Below are 19574 nucleotides of genomic sequence, written 5' to 3' on the forward strand. Positions count from 1 at the left end.
TTCATTTGTGGAGATAAAAATGATTCAGATATATATATTTTTTAATGTTTAACTAATAATATATATTTGCTGAGATTAATTTTAAAAAATTGACAACTTAAAATATAAATATCACATTTAATAAAAATTAATTATCTTACATGCACGTAAACACAAGCGAATAAAAGTGGTACATAGTTATGTTCAATTCACTTTTTATTTAATTTCTCCAGAAGTTCACAAGCTTCTTTGCTCGCCTGAAAAAGGTAAAGAAATTGTTTTTATTTTAACATAGACATACTAAACAGAGAAAATGGTGAAATCAAAATACCAATAAGTCATCATCGTTTGAAATCGGGTAATCGCATGCAAGGTTCAAATAGTATCTTGCATTGTCTTCTTTGTTGAGTTTCAAATACGTTTTTCCTAGCATCAAGAGATTTTGGCTGAAAAAAAATAAATAAAATAAAAAATAAAATAAAGTTAAAGGAAAAATTGATGATTTGATTTACCTGTAAAATCTTGGTTCAACTTCTTCAGCTTTTGAAAAATATATAAGTGCTTCTTCGTACGAAGAGACTGGGGGTGCTGTGAAAATAGTAGATGCAACTTTCCTTTGATACCATGGCATATCTGTTATTTGATAGCACCTAAAGATAATTTTTTACATTATAAAAATTATTTCAAATAAAACAACAAATATTCAAATTTAAAAAAATTACCACAAGCCAAGCATGTAAAGTGTGGTAGCATCATTTGGATTTAATTCACTAGCTTTCTGTAATAGAAAAATTTGCATTTAAAAAAAATTATAATTAATACAGAAAAGTAGATTTTTTTTTATATTTACAGTAGAACATACCAACATGTGCTCTTTGACAGTCTGCAGATGCGTAATTCTGGTCTTTATGCCTTCGTAAGTACTCTTGGCATCGAGCAAAATTGACATCCATTTGTGATTAGCGAAATGGTCTTTGTCTAGGGCCAGTGACTTTGAAATAACTTCATACGCCGCAAAAATGAGCGACTTCTTCTCTTCCGGACTTGTCGCAATCTCTTGGGAAAGATTGTATTGCGCTCTCGACAGCCTCCAAAGAATTTCAACATCGTTTCCATCCTACACGGCAATTATTTAAGACATAAAAATGGCCCCGTTGAGATTTTGGACATAATCACCTTGTAATCACCTAGCAGAGTGCAAATTTCTCTGTATTTGCTCTCCTTGTACAACGCATCAGCAGTCGATAATAAAGTTTTTCTTAAAGCATCCTCTTTATTCGCTTCTTTTGAGGAACGGAACCATGATAGGGAAATCAAAAATGCTCCAGTTTTGTATTTCTAAAAAATACAAAATGTGAGTATCAAAATTTACTTAATTATACAAGTACATAATAAATACACCCATTTTTAATAAAAAATTTGAGATTTTATTTTTTGTTCCATTTAAAATTAAGTTTTGCTTTAATTCAACGCATTATACGAATTGGTGATAACAGGTGAACTCATGACCCTAGATGGCTTTATGAATGAAATAAATTGTAGTAATAAATAGTTTCTTTAGCGGTTTGTTTGTCATAAAAATTTTTCCTCATGATAAGAAAAAGATTATCAACCCAAGCAATAATAAAAGTTTCAAAATTGTGAGAAAGATGTATTTTTCAAAAAAGTTAATGTAAAGATTGCCAAAAATATTCATTGTATCAAATTTTATGCCGAGAAATGTCACCTCCTCGCCAAGAGGTTCACCCTTCATGCTGAGCCAAGGATGATCGTGGGGTGGGGTCTCCTCAGCCAGCAAAAATGGACTGCTCTCGTTTTAACCACAGAGAAGGAGAAACCTATTTCTCATCATTTGTAACCATTTTGTCAATTGTGGTCTGTACTCTTCTGTCTACCTCCTCTAGGTTTAAATGGCGGCATCAACATTAAGCATTACCTATTAGATTTTTGAACCATTTAAAGATGCCATTTACTATGGTCGATAAAAGCCTTGTAAAAAAGGTCACAATATTGCACTTAAATATAAACGAATTGTTAGGAAATAATAATAATCTGATAAGTTTTTCAACAAAATGTTGATCAACAAAGTTTAGTGTACTGGAAAAGTACACTTTTCTTCTTGGCTAAATGAAAAGTTTTAAATTAAATTAACAATGTGAAAAATATAAATCAAAGAAGCCAGGTTTAGGGAAATGGTGAGAATATGATTATTATAAGATAAGAAGTTAAGCCAATTTTCATTAACAATTGGACAAATTCCAAAATTGTGACAATTTATTTTGTTTATTCTATAAAATAAACTTTTATTCCAAAATAGCATAAAAGTAGTAAAGTAGTTAAAGAAAAGCCATGGGCTATGCCGGGTTTCAAACCCGGACCTATAGTGTGGCAAATATGAGATGCTTGCCTTAACCTCTCAACCACTGCAGACCCGTGAAATTTGTACTTATTAAATAATTCCTGTCATACAAGTCGGTTTATTGCACAACTACCTATTGGGGGTCGCGGAAGAGGGGTCCAACCACTTTACAATACATTTTTCATGAAAATCAATGGGGTCTTATTTTTCCAAAGAAATTTATTTTAAAACTTGGTTTCGTTAAGAATAAAAATTTACTTTGTAATAGCAAACTTAATAAATTGTTACAATTTTGGTATTTGTCCAAGTGTTGGAGTAATATTAACTGACGACCTTATCTGATAATCGTGTACTCCAACTTCTTTTAGATTTGGCTTCAAATCTTCATTAGATTTGGGTTATTTTCTCGGAAGAAATTTATTTTAAACTTGTTTTTGTTAAGAATAAAAATTTATTTTGTAATAACAAACATAATAAATCGTCACAATTTTGGTATTTGTCCAATTGTTGGGGTAATATTAACTGATGAGCTCATCTTATGATCGTGTTCTCCAATTTCTTTTAGATTTGGCTTCATCTTTGGGTTGGATTATTTTCACGGAAGAAATTTATTTTAAACTTGTTTTTGTTAAGAATAAAAATTTAGTTTGTAATAACAAACATAAATTGTTATGATTTGGTATTTGTCCAATTGTTAGACTAATATTAACTGATACAAACCATGAAACATTGGTACGATAAAGAAAATGTTTTTTTGAAACCTACATCACACCAAACTGCAACTCACGATTTCTGAATAATCATTAACTGATGAGTTTATCGTGTTCTCTCATTTCTTTCAGATTTGGCTTCATCTTTGTGTTGGATTTTTTTCACCAAGTAACTTTAATTTACTGGGGTCTTTTACACCTTTTGGGATTGGTATTACAATGGCCTCTTTCCACTGATCTCATTATACATCAAGGATGTGACTTTTCTGATCCCGGCGATTTGTCAGTATCAGTAACTATAATAGGCCAGTTATAATATCTTATGTCGCTGGTGATGTCTGTATTATTCCATTCTGCCTTTCTCCTGAAGGAATCTTTCTGAATATGACCGATCGCTCAAGACAAGTGTGCAAGGGTATCAGCAATTTCTTTTGGTTCATTGATTATAAAATTGTTTTCAAATTATATCGGTGTTGGCGTTTATTCTTCCCCTTGATCACTCGATCCTGTGCCATACCTGTGTCAAGGGCATCTCCCTGTTAAGCCCTAAAACATACTCTTGCACGCTTTTATTTTTGGTTTGGATCAATATCCTTGCTCTTTTCATTCCGACATTATCTAAGTTGACCGACTTGAGGTTTTTATTCTAGTTTTTATTCATTCTTATTTCCCGGTTATTCAGACCAGTGTTCTTGCTGTTTTTTGGGTATCTGATAAACTCATTAACATTACCCTAATAATTAAAAGTTAGGCACTAAGATAGAGATTTTTTTGCCTTTGTAAAATAAACTTTTATTTTTTATTAAATTGACACGGTGGAAAAAAAATCCATCCAAAGATTGAAGTGAGATATGAAATAATAATAAAAACAAGATTACCACTTCAGTCAATATTGCCCAAAATATTTGACCAAGATTGTTACACTTTATTTTATTTGTTATTATTCTTGACAAGAATATAAATTTTAAGTTAAAATTATAAATGATTACCAGTCAAGAGCTTCCTAATTATACATTTATGCTAACTAAAGCATAAACTGTGATTGTTTATTTTGTCAATGATTAAGCATAGAAACAACTTTAATCAGTTACAAAAGTGTTCATAAATGGAAAAAAAGTTGTTTATGCTTTTTAAATGTAATTACTAATTATTTTTATAATACATATGGAAAGTATTTATGATTTTAATTATTAAATAGTAAAGGAATAAGTGTTTGTGAATTTATAAATATATTGAAAGGCTAAAAACTAGAGGATAAAATGTGATAAACAGAAAGTAAACAATTTAAAAAACAGCTTAAAAATAGACACTGCGTGGTCTATAGATACAATCTATTTCTAAATTGTCTGAATTTATATTTTTTAATTGTACAATAAATGTGAATTTTCAAGTGAAACACTTACGTCCAAGCTGAAAAGCAGTCTGTGCGGTAAAGCCACCAGGTTTTTGGCCCTCGTCGGCCTGAAAAAGGCGTATTTCGCAAATGAAGAGACGGTTCGCCTAAAAAACTGCATCTTGTTTACAAACGGCAAGGTCGTCCATTGATAAGAGCGAAGCGGCCTGGGACCTGGCGACCGGAAGCTGACAACACGAAGCCAGCTGAATCCCGCCAACGCTCCTCTCCAAAGATGCCGATACGAAAGAGGCCGGCTGTCAGATGACGAACACAAACCGTCCAATCACAGGATTATCAATTAATCTCCTGCTTTGACCAAATTAATTGTCATAATGGTTTAAAAACTCATAAATACTATGTTTTTCTCAGAAATAAACCCTAACATGCATAAAATACATTTAAAAAAACAAAACCCAGAAACAACAAAAATGTCTTCTGTTAGAGAGTTTCTTTTCATTACATCTTGTACTAATTATTTGAAAATAGGTTAAACTAAACCAATAAAAAAAATTAAAATGTAAAAGCTTGTAGGACAAAAAGTAAAAATTTATACAGTATTCAAAATATATTTTCTACTTTTTTAAAACATTAAATCAGTTAACAATTAAAGTATAAAGTTATTTTACAAGAACGTATGTCATGGAGACAAAAATATATAAATATATAAGGACAGATAAGGCAAATTTGTCATGGAAATTAAAAAAAAACATCACAATTTTAATTTAGATTTTATGCCAATAAGCTAATAAAGTAAAAAAGTAATTTTTAAAGAAAATAATTTTGGTCATTAGAGACAAAATATCAACCAATTTAAATTTCTATTTTTTATCGCAAAAAAAGTAATTTTTAAAGAAAGTAATTTTGGTCATTGAAGACAAAATATCATCCAATTTAGAGTTCTATTTTTTATCCCAAATCAAAGTAATTTTTAAAGAAAGTGATTTTGGTCATTGGAGACAAAATATCATCCAATTTAGTTCTATTTTTTTAATCCCAAATAAAAGTATTTTTAAAGAAAGTGATTTTGGTCATTGGAGACAAAATATCATCCAATTTAGATTTCTATTTTTATCCCAAACCAGAATAATTTTTAAAGATAGTAATTTTGGTCATTGGAGACAAAATATCATCCAATTTAGATTTCTATTTTTTATCCCAAATCAATTGACTACTAATGAAGAACGTTACTTTCTGTGCAAATTTGTCATGGAAACTAAAAAAATCAAAATTCCAATTTACATTTCATGTTTGTAATGTCAATTAACAACAAAAATATAAATTAATTTTACATGCAAATTTGTCATTAAATTTTTTAAATAAATCTCAATTTAGATTTTATATCAATTAGCTAATAAAGTAAAAAGTATTTTTAAAGAAAGCAATTTTAGTCATGTGGACAAAAATATCAAAACTACAATTTAGTTATCCATTTTTTACCCCAAATCAATTGACAACTAATGAAGATTAGATTTCATTTTGTACTCTCAATTACAACAAAAATATAAATTATTTTTACGACACAAATTAATGCAAATTTGCCATGGAGACAAAAGAAAATCAAAATTCCAATTTAAATTTTACTTGTTTAATATCAATTAACTACTAAAATAAAAATTAATTTTACAAGCAAAATTGTCATGGAAACTAAAGTATCAAAATTCCAACTTTTTTTAAAAATTTATTTTTGGCATCAGCTGGTTGTCAGAGCCACTTTCATCATATAATAATGTACAATGTGTTCAAAATAACAAATAGAAACAACAATAACAAAAACTTTAATTAATGCAATAATTACAACTATTATTTAGTTTTGTTTAATTTAGTTTACTATAACCTTTTTTTTAATATAATCATAATCTTTTGTTTATATTATTCAACAAGTTTTCTATTACAGAGATCACCTGCTAGAACGGGAGCTTATATTTGAGTATCCTACCATATTTCCCATTGTTTTTAAGAGCACTCAGCATCTTCCTAAGTTTCTCTTCAATGATGGACAAATCATGATTATATGTTCCAATGTACCTGATTTATCTTTTTAAGTAATATTTGCATACATCATGATTGGATCTAAGCCTTACCATTATACTGCACATCGCTTTTTTAAGAGTGATCGTTGAAAACCAGGGTGTTGTCGAAATGGCAGGAAACATTTTTTATATAGCAGCCCTTTACTCACTGTATTGAGTCTGTCAACTATTCATGCCTCTTGCCTTGGCCATTGGATTATAGTCATGGTATCTCTGGTATCGTGTCTAAAAAACTTAGATATCAATTTACTACTGAATTAGAACATAATTTTACAAGTAAATTGGCTCTTATCAATTAAAAGTAAAGGAGCAAATTTCCCTTGAAAATTTGTCATGTAAACAGAAATTTTAAATTTAATTTAGTCAAAGCTCAAGAGGTTCTTGGGTATTAGAGGTAGCTTAGGTAGGATTTGAGTTAGAGGACAGAATTGCTGTATCATTCACATAGGTTGATGGTATTGGGGTGTACAAGTAAGTCAGCAGTATAAATGATATAAATTATGGGACCTAGAATGCTCCCTTGTGGGATGCCTGTATCTGATTTCTGAGTTAGGTAAGAGACTGATTAAAATTAAAAAAAAAATTTTTTTTTAGTTCAAATGTTAAACTACCTTCAACCTATTAAAACATAATATAATAATGATATGCTATTTATTCGTAGAAGCTAAAGAAAATTTAAAAACCTTTTTGAAAGATTAACACTTTTTAACCAAATCGTTTAATTTTACAACCCCACCTCCTAAAAATTTGAATAAAAATGAATAGCAAGGTCACTTGTTAAATAAAATCAAAATTTTGCTATTTATAATTGTTGCATATTCGAGTGGAGTAATAGATTTTTTTTTGTTTTTCATTTTTTTTTTTTTTTACAATCCAAATCTTTAAAAATTTGCGCTCATGAACGAGTTAGAATGGAAGAACTTAAAGAATAAAATTAATCATGAATAAAATTAATTAATAAGGGTGAGAAAATAAATTTCGCCTTGTAAATATGCGGCGTTGTCGGATTATAAATTCAAATATATTAAAAATCGAAAAAAAAATTGTTGAAAGTGAAATTGTTCAAGTTCAAAAGTAACACGTTTCAAGGTGAAGCCGAGCCACGGGCGTCCTTCTAACAGATGATAACAATCAGCTGAAAGCCTTGGTACGCCGTTCGGTTCTGTTTTGGTCGAAAAGTCATCTTTGCACTGACAGACGGACTCGTCTTCCCCGTTTCTTTTAATTTGGAATTTATTTTTATGTTCCGCCTTCTTCCCCTCGGCCCTTGCCATCATCTGAAATGCTCTCCGTCATCTTTGTACTCGGCATCGGTTAAACACGGGAGTAAACAGACTGACATTCGATTTTAACAACCTTTGTAAACATGTAAAAACCAAGGTCAGTATTTTTACAATACAAATACTCGCATTCAATTTTTTTAAAAAAATTTATGCATGTTGATTTATTATATCTGAACGGTTTATTAAATAAATATTTTATTTGGCTTGGTTTAATTTATTTGGAGTATTTAAATGGAGGGGAGATGAGTTGGGATCTAGGTATGGCGTTGTTTTATAAATAACTCGTCTTGGAATTTATATTTCCTTAATGCATACCCATTTTAAAAATAAAAATGTTTTTATTTAACTTTGTTTTTAAATAAACAAAATGCTGTAAATATTTTTCCTTTGTAACTGAAAAAATGATAAACGTTGTGCCCTGCGGTGAAGCATTAAGTAGCATGTTCAAAGTTAAGAGATAATTAAATAAAAATACAAACTGTTTTGTTTTTATTTATTTAAAAGGATGATCTTATGTTAAGCTGTGATAGCAGTTATTTAGAGTTTTATTTTTTTGTTCTGATGCTCTCTCTGCCATCTGCACCCTTAAAAACCTCTTCGCGACTAATCCCAGAGTCCATGATATTCTTCTTATGATATCAAACAAATTTAAAAATCAGTCTGTGCAGTACTTGTGGATTCTGGGTCATAGTGGCATAATCGGGAATGAAAAAGCTGACCGCACAGTAAAGAAAGCTATAACAGAAGGACATAAGAGACATGAAGGAAGATTTCAATTCATTTATTAAAAAAGTTATGGTCACAATGGGAAATCGAGTGGCAGAGAGTGAGGAATAACAAACTTTGGGAAATTAAGGGGTCAAATAGTGGTACATCTTTACAATACAATTTTTACAATACAAATTCTTGCATTCAATGTTTTTTTTTTTTAAATTTATGCATGTTGATTTATTATATCTGAACGGTTTATTAAATAAATATTTTTTTTGGCTTGGTTTAATTTATTTGGAGTATTTAAATGGAGGGGAGATGAGTTGGGATCTAGGTATGGCGTTGTTTTGTAAATAACTCGTCTTGGAATTTATATTTCCTTAATGCATACCATTTAAAAAAAATGTTTTTATTTAACTTTTAAATAAACAAAATGCTGTAAATATTTTTCCTTTGTAACTGAAAAAATGATAAACGTTGTGCCCTGCGGTGAGGCATTAAGTAGCATGTTCAAAGTTAAGAGATAATTAAATAAAAATACAAACTGTACCCAAGAAAGAAGAAACAACTTTGGCTAGATTGAGGGTACTGTCAATTGACGCATGGTCATTTGATGTCCCGGGAGTCTGCTTCAGTGTGTCCAGATTGCGGAAAAATAATCACTGTTATATATGTTTAATAACATGCAAAAAATACACAGACATAAGAAATACGTTCAAACTCGCAAATAATCTAAAAACAAAACTAGGTGACAATTTTAGTAACATCAAGAAACTATTTGGCTTCCTCTATGAACCCTGCCTATTAAATGTAATTTTTCATGTTAAAATGTTTCACATACTAACAACTACTAATACTAACTTGGCTAACAACATACTTTCAAGGCAGTCATGACCCTTGGTGGTTTTTTACCTTTAAGAAAAAAAAAAAGTTTTATTTTTATTTAGCTTAGAAAATATTACTTTATCAATGGGATTTTTTTTTACTTACACACTTGCACAATGCCCATGGAGAACTCATAGCATGAGAAATCAGCAATGCTGGCTCTCATGAGGGATTAAAGGGAAATATCTTGAGGCCATTGTCGTTTAAGGCTAGGTGGTGGGTTTTCACAAAAGTATTCTGTAGAGATGCTTCGAGCAGTTTGGTTAGAATGATCAAGACGTTGGTGCGAAACTTTTGGAATCGGGAACGGTTTGTTGACAAAATGAATATCGAGGTCATTGTGGACTAGTGAGATTAGTGATGTAGTAAGGAGTTTTGGCAATTTGTATGAATTAGAATTAGGCCTGGTTTGCCCGGAGGTGATCGGTATAAGAGAGGCATATGCGATTCCAGTATGAGATACAAAAAGTATCCAGGCGACTTTCCTGATGACTAGATTCAGTTGCCTCCTTTCCATCACTTCTTGATCCTTTATTAAAGACCTAGATGTTTGATTCTGTTATATTTTTATAATGGACGAGTTAAAAGCTGTAGCTCTTTGGCATTTAATTAGCCGAAAAACAAGTAAAAGTAGAGTTATGTGGGTTCACCATCATAAAGTCACTGTTGTTTCAAAGCGTGGGATATGTTGAACTGATGAAATTCATTTGTCGTTATCAAAAATATCACTTCTATCCATTTTTTAAAAGTTTCAAAGAAGGCGTGTGAAAACAAGAGTTGGATGGAGCGATCTGCTTGATATAGTATGAAATGTGTGCCATGCTGCACAGTATCCTGTCAGTTGCCTTTAAACAGAAAACGTACCAAGCGACTAAACATCGACTTAAAATCGGTATCTGCCAGTCTTCCCGTCTGAATGACTGTATCTGTCTCTTACATCGGCCTCCTTGATACTGATCTCTCATACTGATTGCCTCAGGGTGAACTGGGCCTTATGTAAGTGGCTACTATTAGATAAAGGTTGGATAACTTGATTGGAGCAAGAGGAAAGTCTACTGCGGAAAGAGAAAAATGTTTTGGAGATTTTTTTGCTCAAAAGGAATTATGAGGTTGTTGTGAAAGGACATGTTGGAGGCATAGTAAGGAGGATTGACTTTGGTTCTGAGGACTTTGGATTGAGAGGTTTAGGATTGCCCAACAGTTCTGGTCCATACATCCATATTGATTTTAGGATTGTTTTGTTTTTTGTTGAAACATAAGATGTGTATGCCAGTCTGTGTAGTATTTTAAAACATTTGTTTAATTCCTGTCGGTTTAGTTGTATGTATTGGTTGGTTCCAGGTTAATCATGAGTCTAGATGGAATTCAAGGTAGCAGTCTCATTTTCTTTTTATTATTGAGGAATATTATATGAGGGATTTTAATTTGAATGGTGAATGAGCATTAATCCTTATACACCACTGCTTGCTCTATTGGGCTATTTGCAGGACATGTGTCTAGAGCTCCTCTAAAGCAGTTGTCGAATTTGGATCCGAGGATTGCACAGCTGTGCATCCAGAAAGATTACAAGGATGTTAGAGGGTGAAATTGGAATATCTGCAGTGTAGAGGAGGTAAAGGATCCATCCAAATACCCTGCTCCTAGAGGACAATAGTCAGTGTAGGCCGGCGGACTCTGAAGGATTAGGTAGAGGATATTTGAAAGGGTGCAGTTTAGTTTGTACAGGCCTTCATGCAGCCAAATATTTGTGACACATTGAGAACTCCGCCCAGTATTCTTTGGACTCGAGAGATGAGGAATGAGTATATGTGGTGCAAGTCTATGAGCAGTCGGTATCCATTAGTGAAATAGAACTAAAAGAAAATTTTTCATTTATTACATCTAAAAATAATCATGTACCAACATTAAACTTATTTATTACTTAATTCGAAAAGAATTTTGATCATCCATGTCTATCAGACAATTTATCAAGATGATCTTAAGAGATGATTTCATTGATAAAAATATCAAGGATCAACCGATGATTACTTGACGTTCAATAACTTACTTATGTTCTATATTATTTATTATATTGGCTCAGAAATTTAGGTTTTTAAGTGAACTTACTTTTTATAACTCAAGTTTTGATGATTGTGTTTCGGAACTTTTTGTAATTAATAATATTATAAGATGTATTTAACATTAAAAAGTTATAAATTATCATAAATAATTTTTAAAAAAGTCAAATTAAGGCTTTTCCGAGAAGGTAAATAATTAATTACACACCTTCTGTTGAAAATTTTCTAAATTTCGGCTTAGTTATTGTAAACAGATGATTCATAAAAAGCAATTTACCACCTCCCTGTTCAGATTCTGTGGATGATCAGAGGTAAAATTGTGGCAATTCAATTGAATGAAATAGTGATCTCAGTGATATTTCAGATGCCAATAATATTTCAGAGTTAGAAGCCGTTTTAAAAATGACAAAACGAAAGTTCTCATAGGAAAAAGTCAGAACAGGAAAAAGGGAATTGAATATTTGATGTGATAAATGATTTCAACCCTCAATTGGCACAAGAGAGCCTTCACTCAATCCACTCGTGTTTTGTCTCTTTGATTCAATTTTTGATATTTTATTGCGTGCTTTTTTTTAATAAAAAATAATTAGTGGTGAATAAATTTTGTTTATTGTGTGTATCCATCCTTAATAACTCTTATTAAGTAAAAAATCTACCAATATGTCCTAATAGATTCACAATAACAAACAAAATCATTCATAAGTCGTTAATAATACAAATCCTCATGTCTTAAAGTAAATAAAACTTCTTATCTCTCAAATTCACACGTAAGCTAATTTACTGATGCATTAGTTCTTTTTTATTAGTGATCCTTTATCTGATACAGACTGATATTTCTATTGAGAAATTATTTGACCATCAAATTCAGAATGACCTTGTAACTGAAACTCTGTCGTGATTTGAGTTGTTAAAAATATTAAAATACTAGAATATAAATATATAATATATANATACAGAAAATATTTTGTTACAAAAAAAAATAAAATAAAATAAAATAAAATGCTATTCACCTTTTATTGCTAAGATATTTAAATTTTCTTTAAAGATTTCCTTAAAGATAATTGTTTATTGCTTGCTACTTGGTAGTGTAAATGACAGGGTTTACTCCAAAATACCCTGAGGAATATTGAATACTCTGGGGTAATGTGAATGTAATTTATTAATGTTTATTAATTTAGAATTAATTTATTACAGCAAGATCTGAAAGAAATAGAAGACAGAAGTGTAAATGATTTTACATCAATAAAATTATCAAAAAGCTAAATGTAAAAATTCGTTTTTATCAAATTTCCAAACTTTCAAAGGACGTTTGGCCAGACTATCTAATGTAATAAATATTTGACTTGATTGCACTCTTATCCGTGTATTTTTGCTAAATTTTGGTCTCCCAGAATTTGTTAATGATCTTTGATGATTTTCTAGGTTGACCAAAAACAATAAAAAGCTGAAGAAAGTTTATTCAGAGATGATTGAATTTCTTAAATTAGTTGACTTGCAGTAACTCTGATTAACAATAGATGTTATTAAGCAATTATTCAGTTTTAAGGCATTTAAGACAAAGGGAATAAAAAAAAACAAAAAAACAAAAAAAACAACAACAATCTCATTTTGAAAGTGACTAATCACAAAATACAAACTACTACCATTTCTTTAGTATGTTCAAATAAAAGGTTAAATTTGTTTCCTTACATTTTTAAAAATTATATAAAAAATAGTATAAGTATAACTATTATAAAAAATAGTTTTATAATTGTATCACTGTTGACACAAGCTTTTCTGGTTTTTGTAAGAGAAAACAACAACAATAAATAAAAAGCATGACCCAATGAAGATGTTCCTGCTTACTTCTTTAATTTCACTCAATTAATTGTACAAAATTTTTTCGAAATGAAAAATTTGTGTCACAGGCGGGATTTGAACCCATGACCTTCGGCTCAATACGCCGCTGCTCTAACTGCTTGAGCTATTGGGACTTTGATCGCCTATACCACAATCTTCTCATTTCGACTTCCTGTTTATTCCAGTTAAGTTTCAGTTATTTAATTTTAGCCCAGTTTTGACCAGACAACCCATTTTTACTGTTTCTGCATTGATAACATACATTTTATTGCTATTTTATGAATTAAATAACTTAATTTGATGGTAAAGACTGGCACTTTTACAAAAACATTCTGGAAGTGATATGCTTAGAGAAAAAACTTATTACTTAATTATTGTTATTTTTAAGACTTGAAAACCATACCTATTTACATTAAATGCTTGTTCTCACCATTTTCATTTTCATTATTAAACATCTTTGTGATAGCTCTTTATTATTAGCATTTTACATAATAAATTCAATAGCTCGGGATCATGAATAAATTGTACACAGGTCTTCTACCTTCATGTGTATGATATATGAATGGATGTATTTATTTGTATGAATGGAGTGATAACCCCCAATTTCCCCAAAGAATAGTGAGTACTTTGGAGTAGTATGAACTAAGTCTGGTTTGTGCACGATATTTATTAACGAGAATGGCAGGATTTATCCCCAATTACCCAGAGGACTATTGAGTACTCTGGGGAAGTGTGAATGCAATTTATTAGCGTGAATGGAGAGTCTTATCCCCCATTACACCGAGGAATATCAAGTGCTATAAGGTACATAAATGCAAACCAGACTATCATGATTTATCTGGTTTGTTGTTATTTGTGTTATTTTATGCACAATCGACGAAGCCCTAGGGCTCAGAGAAAGAGAGGCTAGCCATAAGATAAAAAAAAATAGAGTTTGTTACTATAAAACATTATCATAAAACATCTATAACTTGATTGGAGAAACATGAAAAGAAAGATAGGAAGAAGGCTGGCAAAAAACAAATTAACATTTTATGCATATTGTAATAGCAGATCTGTTATAGGTCATTAACAATAAACACAAATTACCTTTTTATACTTTTTAAAAATTTAAAATAATGAGAAATAAAATCAATAGCCTAATATTATATTTTGTCTATAAATATAGATTCGTTATCATTTTCTTTCTAATATTTCATTTTTTATTAAAAAATCATGCGACAATCTTTTTTATCAATGACACGTAAGATAGTAGAGCAAAGAATTATTACTATTATTATTATTTTTTCACTGAAGACATTACATCTATCAGTTTATCGTTTAAATTATTGATAACTATTTAAGGATAGGGTGGAAAAGAAAAAATCCTGCTTGACATTAATATTTATTATCATCAATAAAATGTACCGCTTTCTTACTTTCTATAAACACTGAAAAACCTTGATTTTTTTGATATTGTATTATGTAAAAATTGTCCTGAATCAGTACACTTAAAATGAATGGGAATAATCCTTGAAATAACTGAAAAAAAGTATTAAATACAAAATAAAGGATATAAATAAATATACTTACATTTGACCATAATTATCCATTTATTTAAAATTCATACATTTGTATAAAAATCCTTATATCGTTATATATCTATATATAATCTGCTATATATACATAATATATTAATATCCTAACATAATCCTTATCCAAGACATTTAAAATTTTCAGCATCAATCAAACAGTGACATTTTTAAATCATATTTAGATCTGTTTGTTTAATTGTTCAATTATGCAGAAGTTGCTTGAAATATAAACGATTAAGGATGGTGAGAACAATGATAGAGAAAAAAATACTTATATTGGTTAAAAAAAATCTTAATTTTTGCCGATCGGTGTTATAACTTTCGTGTTTTCGTGGTTTTTGATCATAAAATAATTTTATTGAAGGTAAACATCGTATAAAATGCTTTTATACTTTTTATTTTGGGTTTGTTACAATATATGGAAAATGTATTAACAATTTGGGATAATATATTACATAACATATTTAAAATAGAAAAAAGTTTTGCTTATTTATTTTGGAGAAACAAATGGATAGACTCAATCATTCTATTTTATTATAATATTTAAAGTCTTTATTACAAGATTACTTAAATATTCATGAAATATAAAACTACATCACCTAAAGTTTACAGTGTTAAAAGGTAAATTTCTCAAGATGTACTACTTCCCACCAATTTGGGCTCGTTTTAATTTTTAATTGACAATTTAGACAGAGAGGGGGAGCCCTAATAGCCTTTGAGATAAGGGAGTGAACTGACCACTTGAAGCATAGTTCTATTTTAGCTTGAGCCTCACTCACACACTAACGCAACTCTGCCTTTAAACTTTCTCACGTCTTACGAAGAGCCTGTGTGTTGTGTACCTTTATCGAAACAACAACTTATTCAACCGGTGAGCCTTTTATTATTTACAAAAATTTATATTATTCATATACAGCCTTAGTTTTTACCTCTTAGGCCCTACCTTTTATTTTACCTCTAAACAATTGCTCAGTTTATTTGGTGAAAAGTTTTCATCTAGTTTTAACCTATGGAATCTCTTTAATAATATCTCTCTATAATAATAATTAATAATTTTAGCACAGTAATTTAAACAGTTTCTAAATGGCACAGTTTAAAATCACCGTCAGAATTGAATTTAAATAAAAAAGCAACGTGAAAAATCATTTAAAGGGTAAAATTGTATAGATTTCATAATTTTTATGATTCAGTGACGTATATAAATTACATCTGCTTGTTGCTATCGCTGTTTAATTTTTACAGTTGATTTAAACTTGTGACATTGTTATTATAGTTTTATTGGAAAATTTATGCTTTTGTGATTTCAATATAAATAATTATTGAAAAATATTTAAATTTAAGAATAAATATTTTTTTTACAGATCAGCATTGTTGAAAGTAGCAATAATTATGCTGGATAATATGCTCTGTTTATTAATGTTTTTTCTGACATATTTACAATCAGTAATAAAATAATAATTACAATCCAATGCGAATAAACTTGAAAATGTAGTATTTATGAGGTTAATAAAAAACAGACCCACACTTGTTTACATTTTCATGTATTGTGTTAATGTTTAATGCAAATTAATTGATCAAATGCCCTTGAAAAATTGTGTACTGTGAAAAGTCAGTAATAATTGATAAATTCACAGGTTTATGAGGTGAATATTATTTTGTAGATGTTTACATCCAGTGGACCGAAAGATCATGTCTTAAGGTCATACACGTAGTTTAACATCTATTTTTGTTTTCTGGTGTAATATTTATTTTTAGCATTATTTAAACATATATTTCTTAGAAAATCCACAATTAGTATTGAAAGACTGCCATTTTGTGTCATTAGATTTATTATCCCACATTAATTGATAAACCATGTTTAATGTTTTTTGTTGTTGTTGTTGTTGAAAAACTTGAAAATTTTGAACATTTCTGTTTCAGCATCGAGCGAACGAGTTACCAGCCTGATCAAACAGCACACACTGTCAAACGATATGTGATTTAATAGACTTTGTTGAACTCAAGTACCTGATATGTCTATGAAAGAAGTGCACTTCGAAGGAACCCCGCCGTGGGGTTTTAGAATGAATGGTGGGGCTGACGCCAGCCACCTGTTAAGAATTTCTAGGGTGAGTATACTAAATATAAAATGGCCTGTCAATCAAATATTACGTCAAACTTAAAATTTCTTTGTTGTTTACTGAACAATTTTACTTCATAAGTTACACTAATCTATGAAATATTCACATTATTGCAAATCTTGACAAAACCTGTACATCAAAATAACAAAAGTGGGTTAGTGACATTTTGAAATATAAGCGGGCATTTGATTTCCAAGAAATGTATTCCGAATAACTTAACTGGGTTGCAAGTATGCTATAAATAGAGGGGGGGGAATCAGTGCCAATAGTTGCACACTCTATACTATTACTATGTGAATGACAATATTTCTATCGGGTCATTGCTTATCCTATTGTACTTTTGTCGTAATTGTTTATAAGTATTATAAATTTTTTAAAAGATTTAATAATAAATTTATATTTTACTCCTTTTTTAATGGTGTATTCATTTTGTAAAAGATTAATTCAAGCTTACATTTTGTTTTAACCCGGGGTGTTGGCAATTTATGAAAATTAATTTCTGTAGCTCATATTTTCTAATATTCCTAGAAAAAAAGGCCGTTTCACTTTGGACTAAGGGCCTCTTTGTGACTGGGTGGAGTGTCAGTAATTAATGGAACAAGGGAGTGCCTGTTTATTAATTCCACTTGCCTAAGGTTATCAACCATTAGGCTTGTAAATTCCCATTCAAAGGAAACGTCTTACTTTAAAAAAAAAAAATCTATCTTAGATGTTCTTGTTTTAACTTTAAATTGATTTGCGACTTAGTCAACATATCAAAAATAAAAAATTGATTTGTCAGGTTCTGATATATTATTGACAAAGAATAAAATATGGACATCATAAATTTATAATATTCTGTTTGTACTGTGCCAAAAAGCCAAGATAATATTTAACGGACAAACCTGCTTATTAGCAGAAGAAAACTAATAAAACATGGAAAATACGAACATGAAACCAAAACCTGTTCATTAGGGCATTAAAAAGTTGGTCATAACGATTAATTAATGAAATCTAAAAAAAAAGTTAACAACCGGTAACTTTTAGCATAACAAAGAATAATTTTAGCTATAACATTGTTCTTATTTTATCAATTTTAAATGGTAAAATTTTACTTTTATGCTTTCTTACCAATTCGGCTTCTATCTGCCATTTTAGATCCAGCAAGGTTTCAAAATTTTTGACATTTCCTCCGCTTTAGAGAACAAAGAGTTGCATTATTTGATCTGGCCCATGCTTTTGACACAGACCCTCTGTGAAATTAAACACTTCCTACCCATATCTTATTACCTTATCATGGAATCCTATTTAACTGATCTCTTCTTCAGAGCAAAGTGCGGCAATGATTACTCAGATATCGTACTAATGTAAGATGTTATGTTTGGAGTGTGTAATATACAGTGCTCTTTGAAAGCTATTGCATCCCCCGTTCTGTACCTATAACACCTAGTTCACCAAGAAACTTGATTAGTTTAGGCCGGTTTAACTGTTTGTATTTCTTCTATGGTTAAGTTGTCCCAAAACACTGCGGGCAGATGTAGCGAGTTTGTTAGTAGGTGTATTGGTGTCTCCTCTGTCTCTTTGCAGAATCTGCATGTAATTTGTTGGATAGTACCAATCGTCTTCAGATACCTAGTCCATCTGCAGTGTTCTATTAAGTTATTCTGTTATGATTCAAAAACTTTTTCCTACTTCCCTTGATGCATTCTGTTGTCTCTTTCCTTCCAAACATTTGCTAAAAGGTTCTGAAATTGTTTTGAGTCCAGTACAAGCCAGTGTCCCACAAGGGAGCAGTCTTGGTCCTGTTCCTTATTACATTTAAATAAATTACACCACAATCTGAATCCTGTCCAAGCTACCTCATCCAAGAACACCTCGAGTTTATTTTGATAAATTGGTGCAAAAAGTAAAGGACTAGTCTGAAGGGGGAAGAATGTACCCAGTGTACATCTACAGATCAGGATTATAACGAGAGCAGACTGATGTGGAAACCCCACACAAGATTTAAGAGACAACTTAACAGAAAATTTGGACAGCTAAGGAGATTTTTAGGACGAAAATCTGTTTTCATTGTCAAAACTCTACATAAAGACATTACTGCACCCATTCTGATCATACAGAATGAAACTGTGCGGTTCCGCCAAGACATCCAATATTGGGCATATCCAATCAATAGTCCTCAAACAAATTTTCAAAGCTCCTTGTTATGCCACTAACCTTGCTATCCAGAACAACCTCAACAATCCTTTTGTCGATAAACCGATTTGATCCTGCTTTGTTCAAAAATTTCCGCACCAAGCTTGATCCATCATAACCCTAGAATTTTTATTCCCCTTCCACCCCCTAGACACCATTCTAGTAGACCATGGCTAAATTATTAGAATTTAAAGACCATTTGAGAAGAATTCTTTAAGATTGGGTCTTGTTTCTTTCTGCACTTTTTTCATACTTCATCCGTTTGACATCATCTTGGTTGGATTCTATTTTAAACCTGTACAGATAAAATAAAAATTTATGTAATCCAGTAATCTGAAAAGACCCAAGTAAAAGCCACCGTTTTACATTTTGTAAATATTCATACATTAATCTGTTTTTAAACAAGTTTGCCAATTTCAATCATTCAGCGTTTTTGTAGATTTTTGCTTCCTTCAG

The 19574-nt window shown here is 30.5% G+C and overlaps 2 protein-coding genes across 3 annotated transcripts in view; one reads left to right on the plus strand and one right to left on the minus strand.

Moving 5' to 3' along the window:
* Positions 1-28: 28 nt before the first annotated feature.
* On the minus strand, positions 29-4647 carry LOC106674095 (regulator of microtubule dynamics protein 1-like). Its single transcript, XM_014406576.2, has 7 exons — positions 4452-4647; positions 1156-1317; positions 842-1096; positions 702-757; positions 492-629; positions 311-425; positions 29-236 (listed from the first exon to the last, which is right to left on the minus strand). Exons 1-7 carry the CDS (start codon positions 4560-4562, stop codon positions 189-191), a joined length of 885 nt encoding a protein of 294 aa, XP_014262062.1. The 5' UTR covers positions 4563-4647; the 3' UTR covers positions 29-188.
* A 2979-nt stretch (positions 4648-7626) lies between these two features.
* Positions 7627-19574, plus strand: part of LOC106674093 — a 66097-nt gene continuing 54149 nt past the window's right edge. The window contains exons 1-2 of one of the 2 annotated variants that reach the window (XM_024230355.1): positions 7627-7854; positions 16744-16931. In XM_024230355.1, coding sequence (XP_024086123.1) covers positions 16836-16931 — 96 coding nt within the window. In that variant the 5' untranslated portion in view covers positions 7627-7854; positions 16744-16835. Of the gene's footprint in view, positions 7855-15584; positions 15695-16743; positions 16932-19574 lie in introns of those variants that run through there. The other variant, XM_024230354.1, reaches the window with a different exon arrangement.

The sequence above is a fragment of the Cimex lectularius genome, unplaced genomic scaffold (genome assembly GCF_000648675.2).
Source record: "Cimex lectularius strain Harlan isolate CLEC.00 unplaced genomic scaffold, Clec_2.1 scaffold91, whole genome shotgun sequence".
Classification (NCBI taxonomy): Eukaryota; Metazoa; Arthropoda; class Insecta; order Hemiptera; family Cimicidae; genus Cimex; species Cimex lectularius.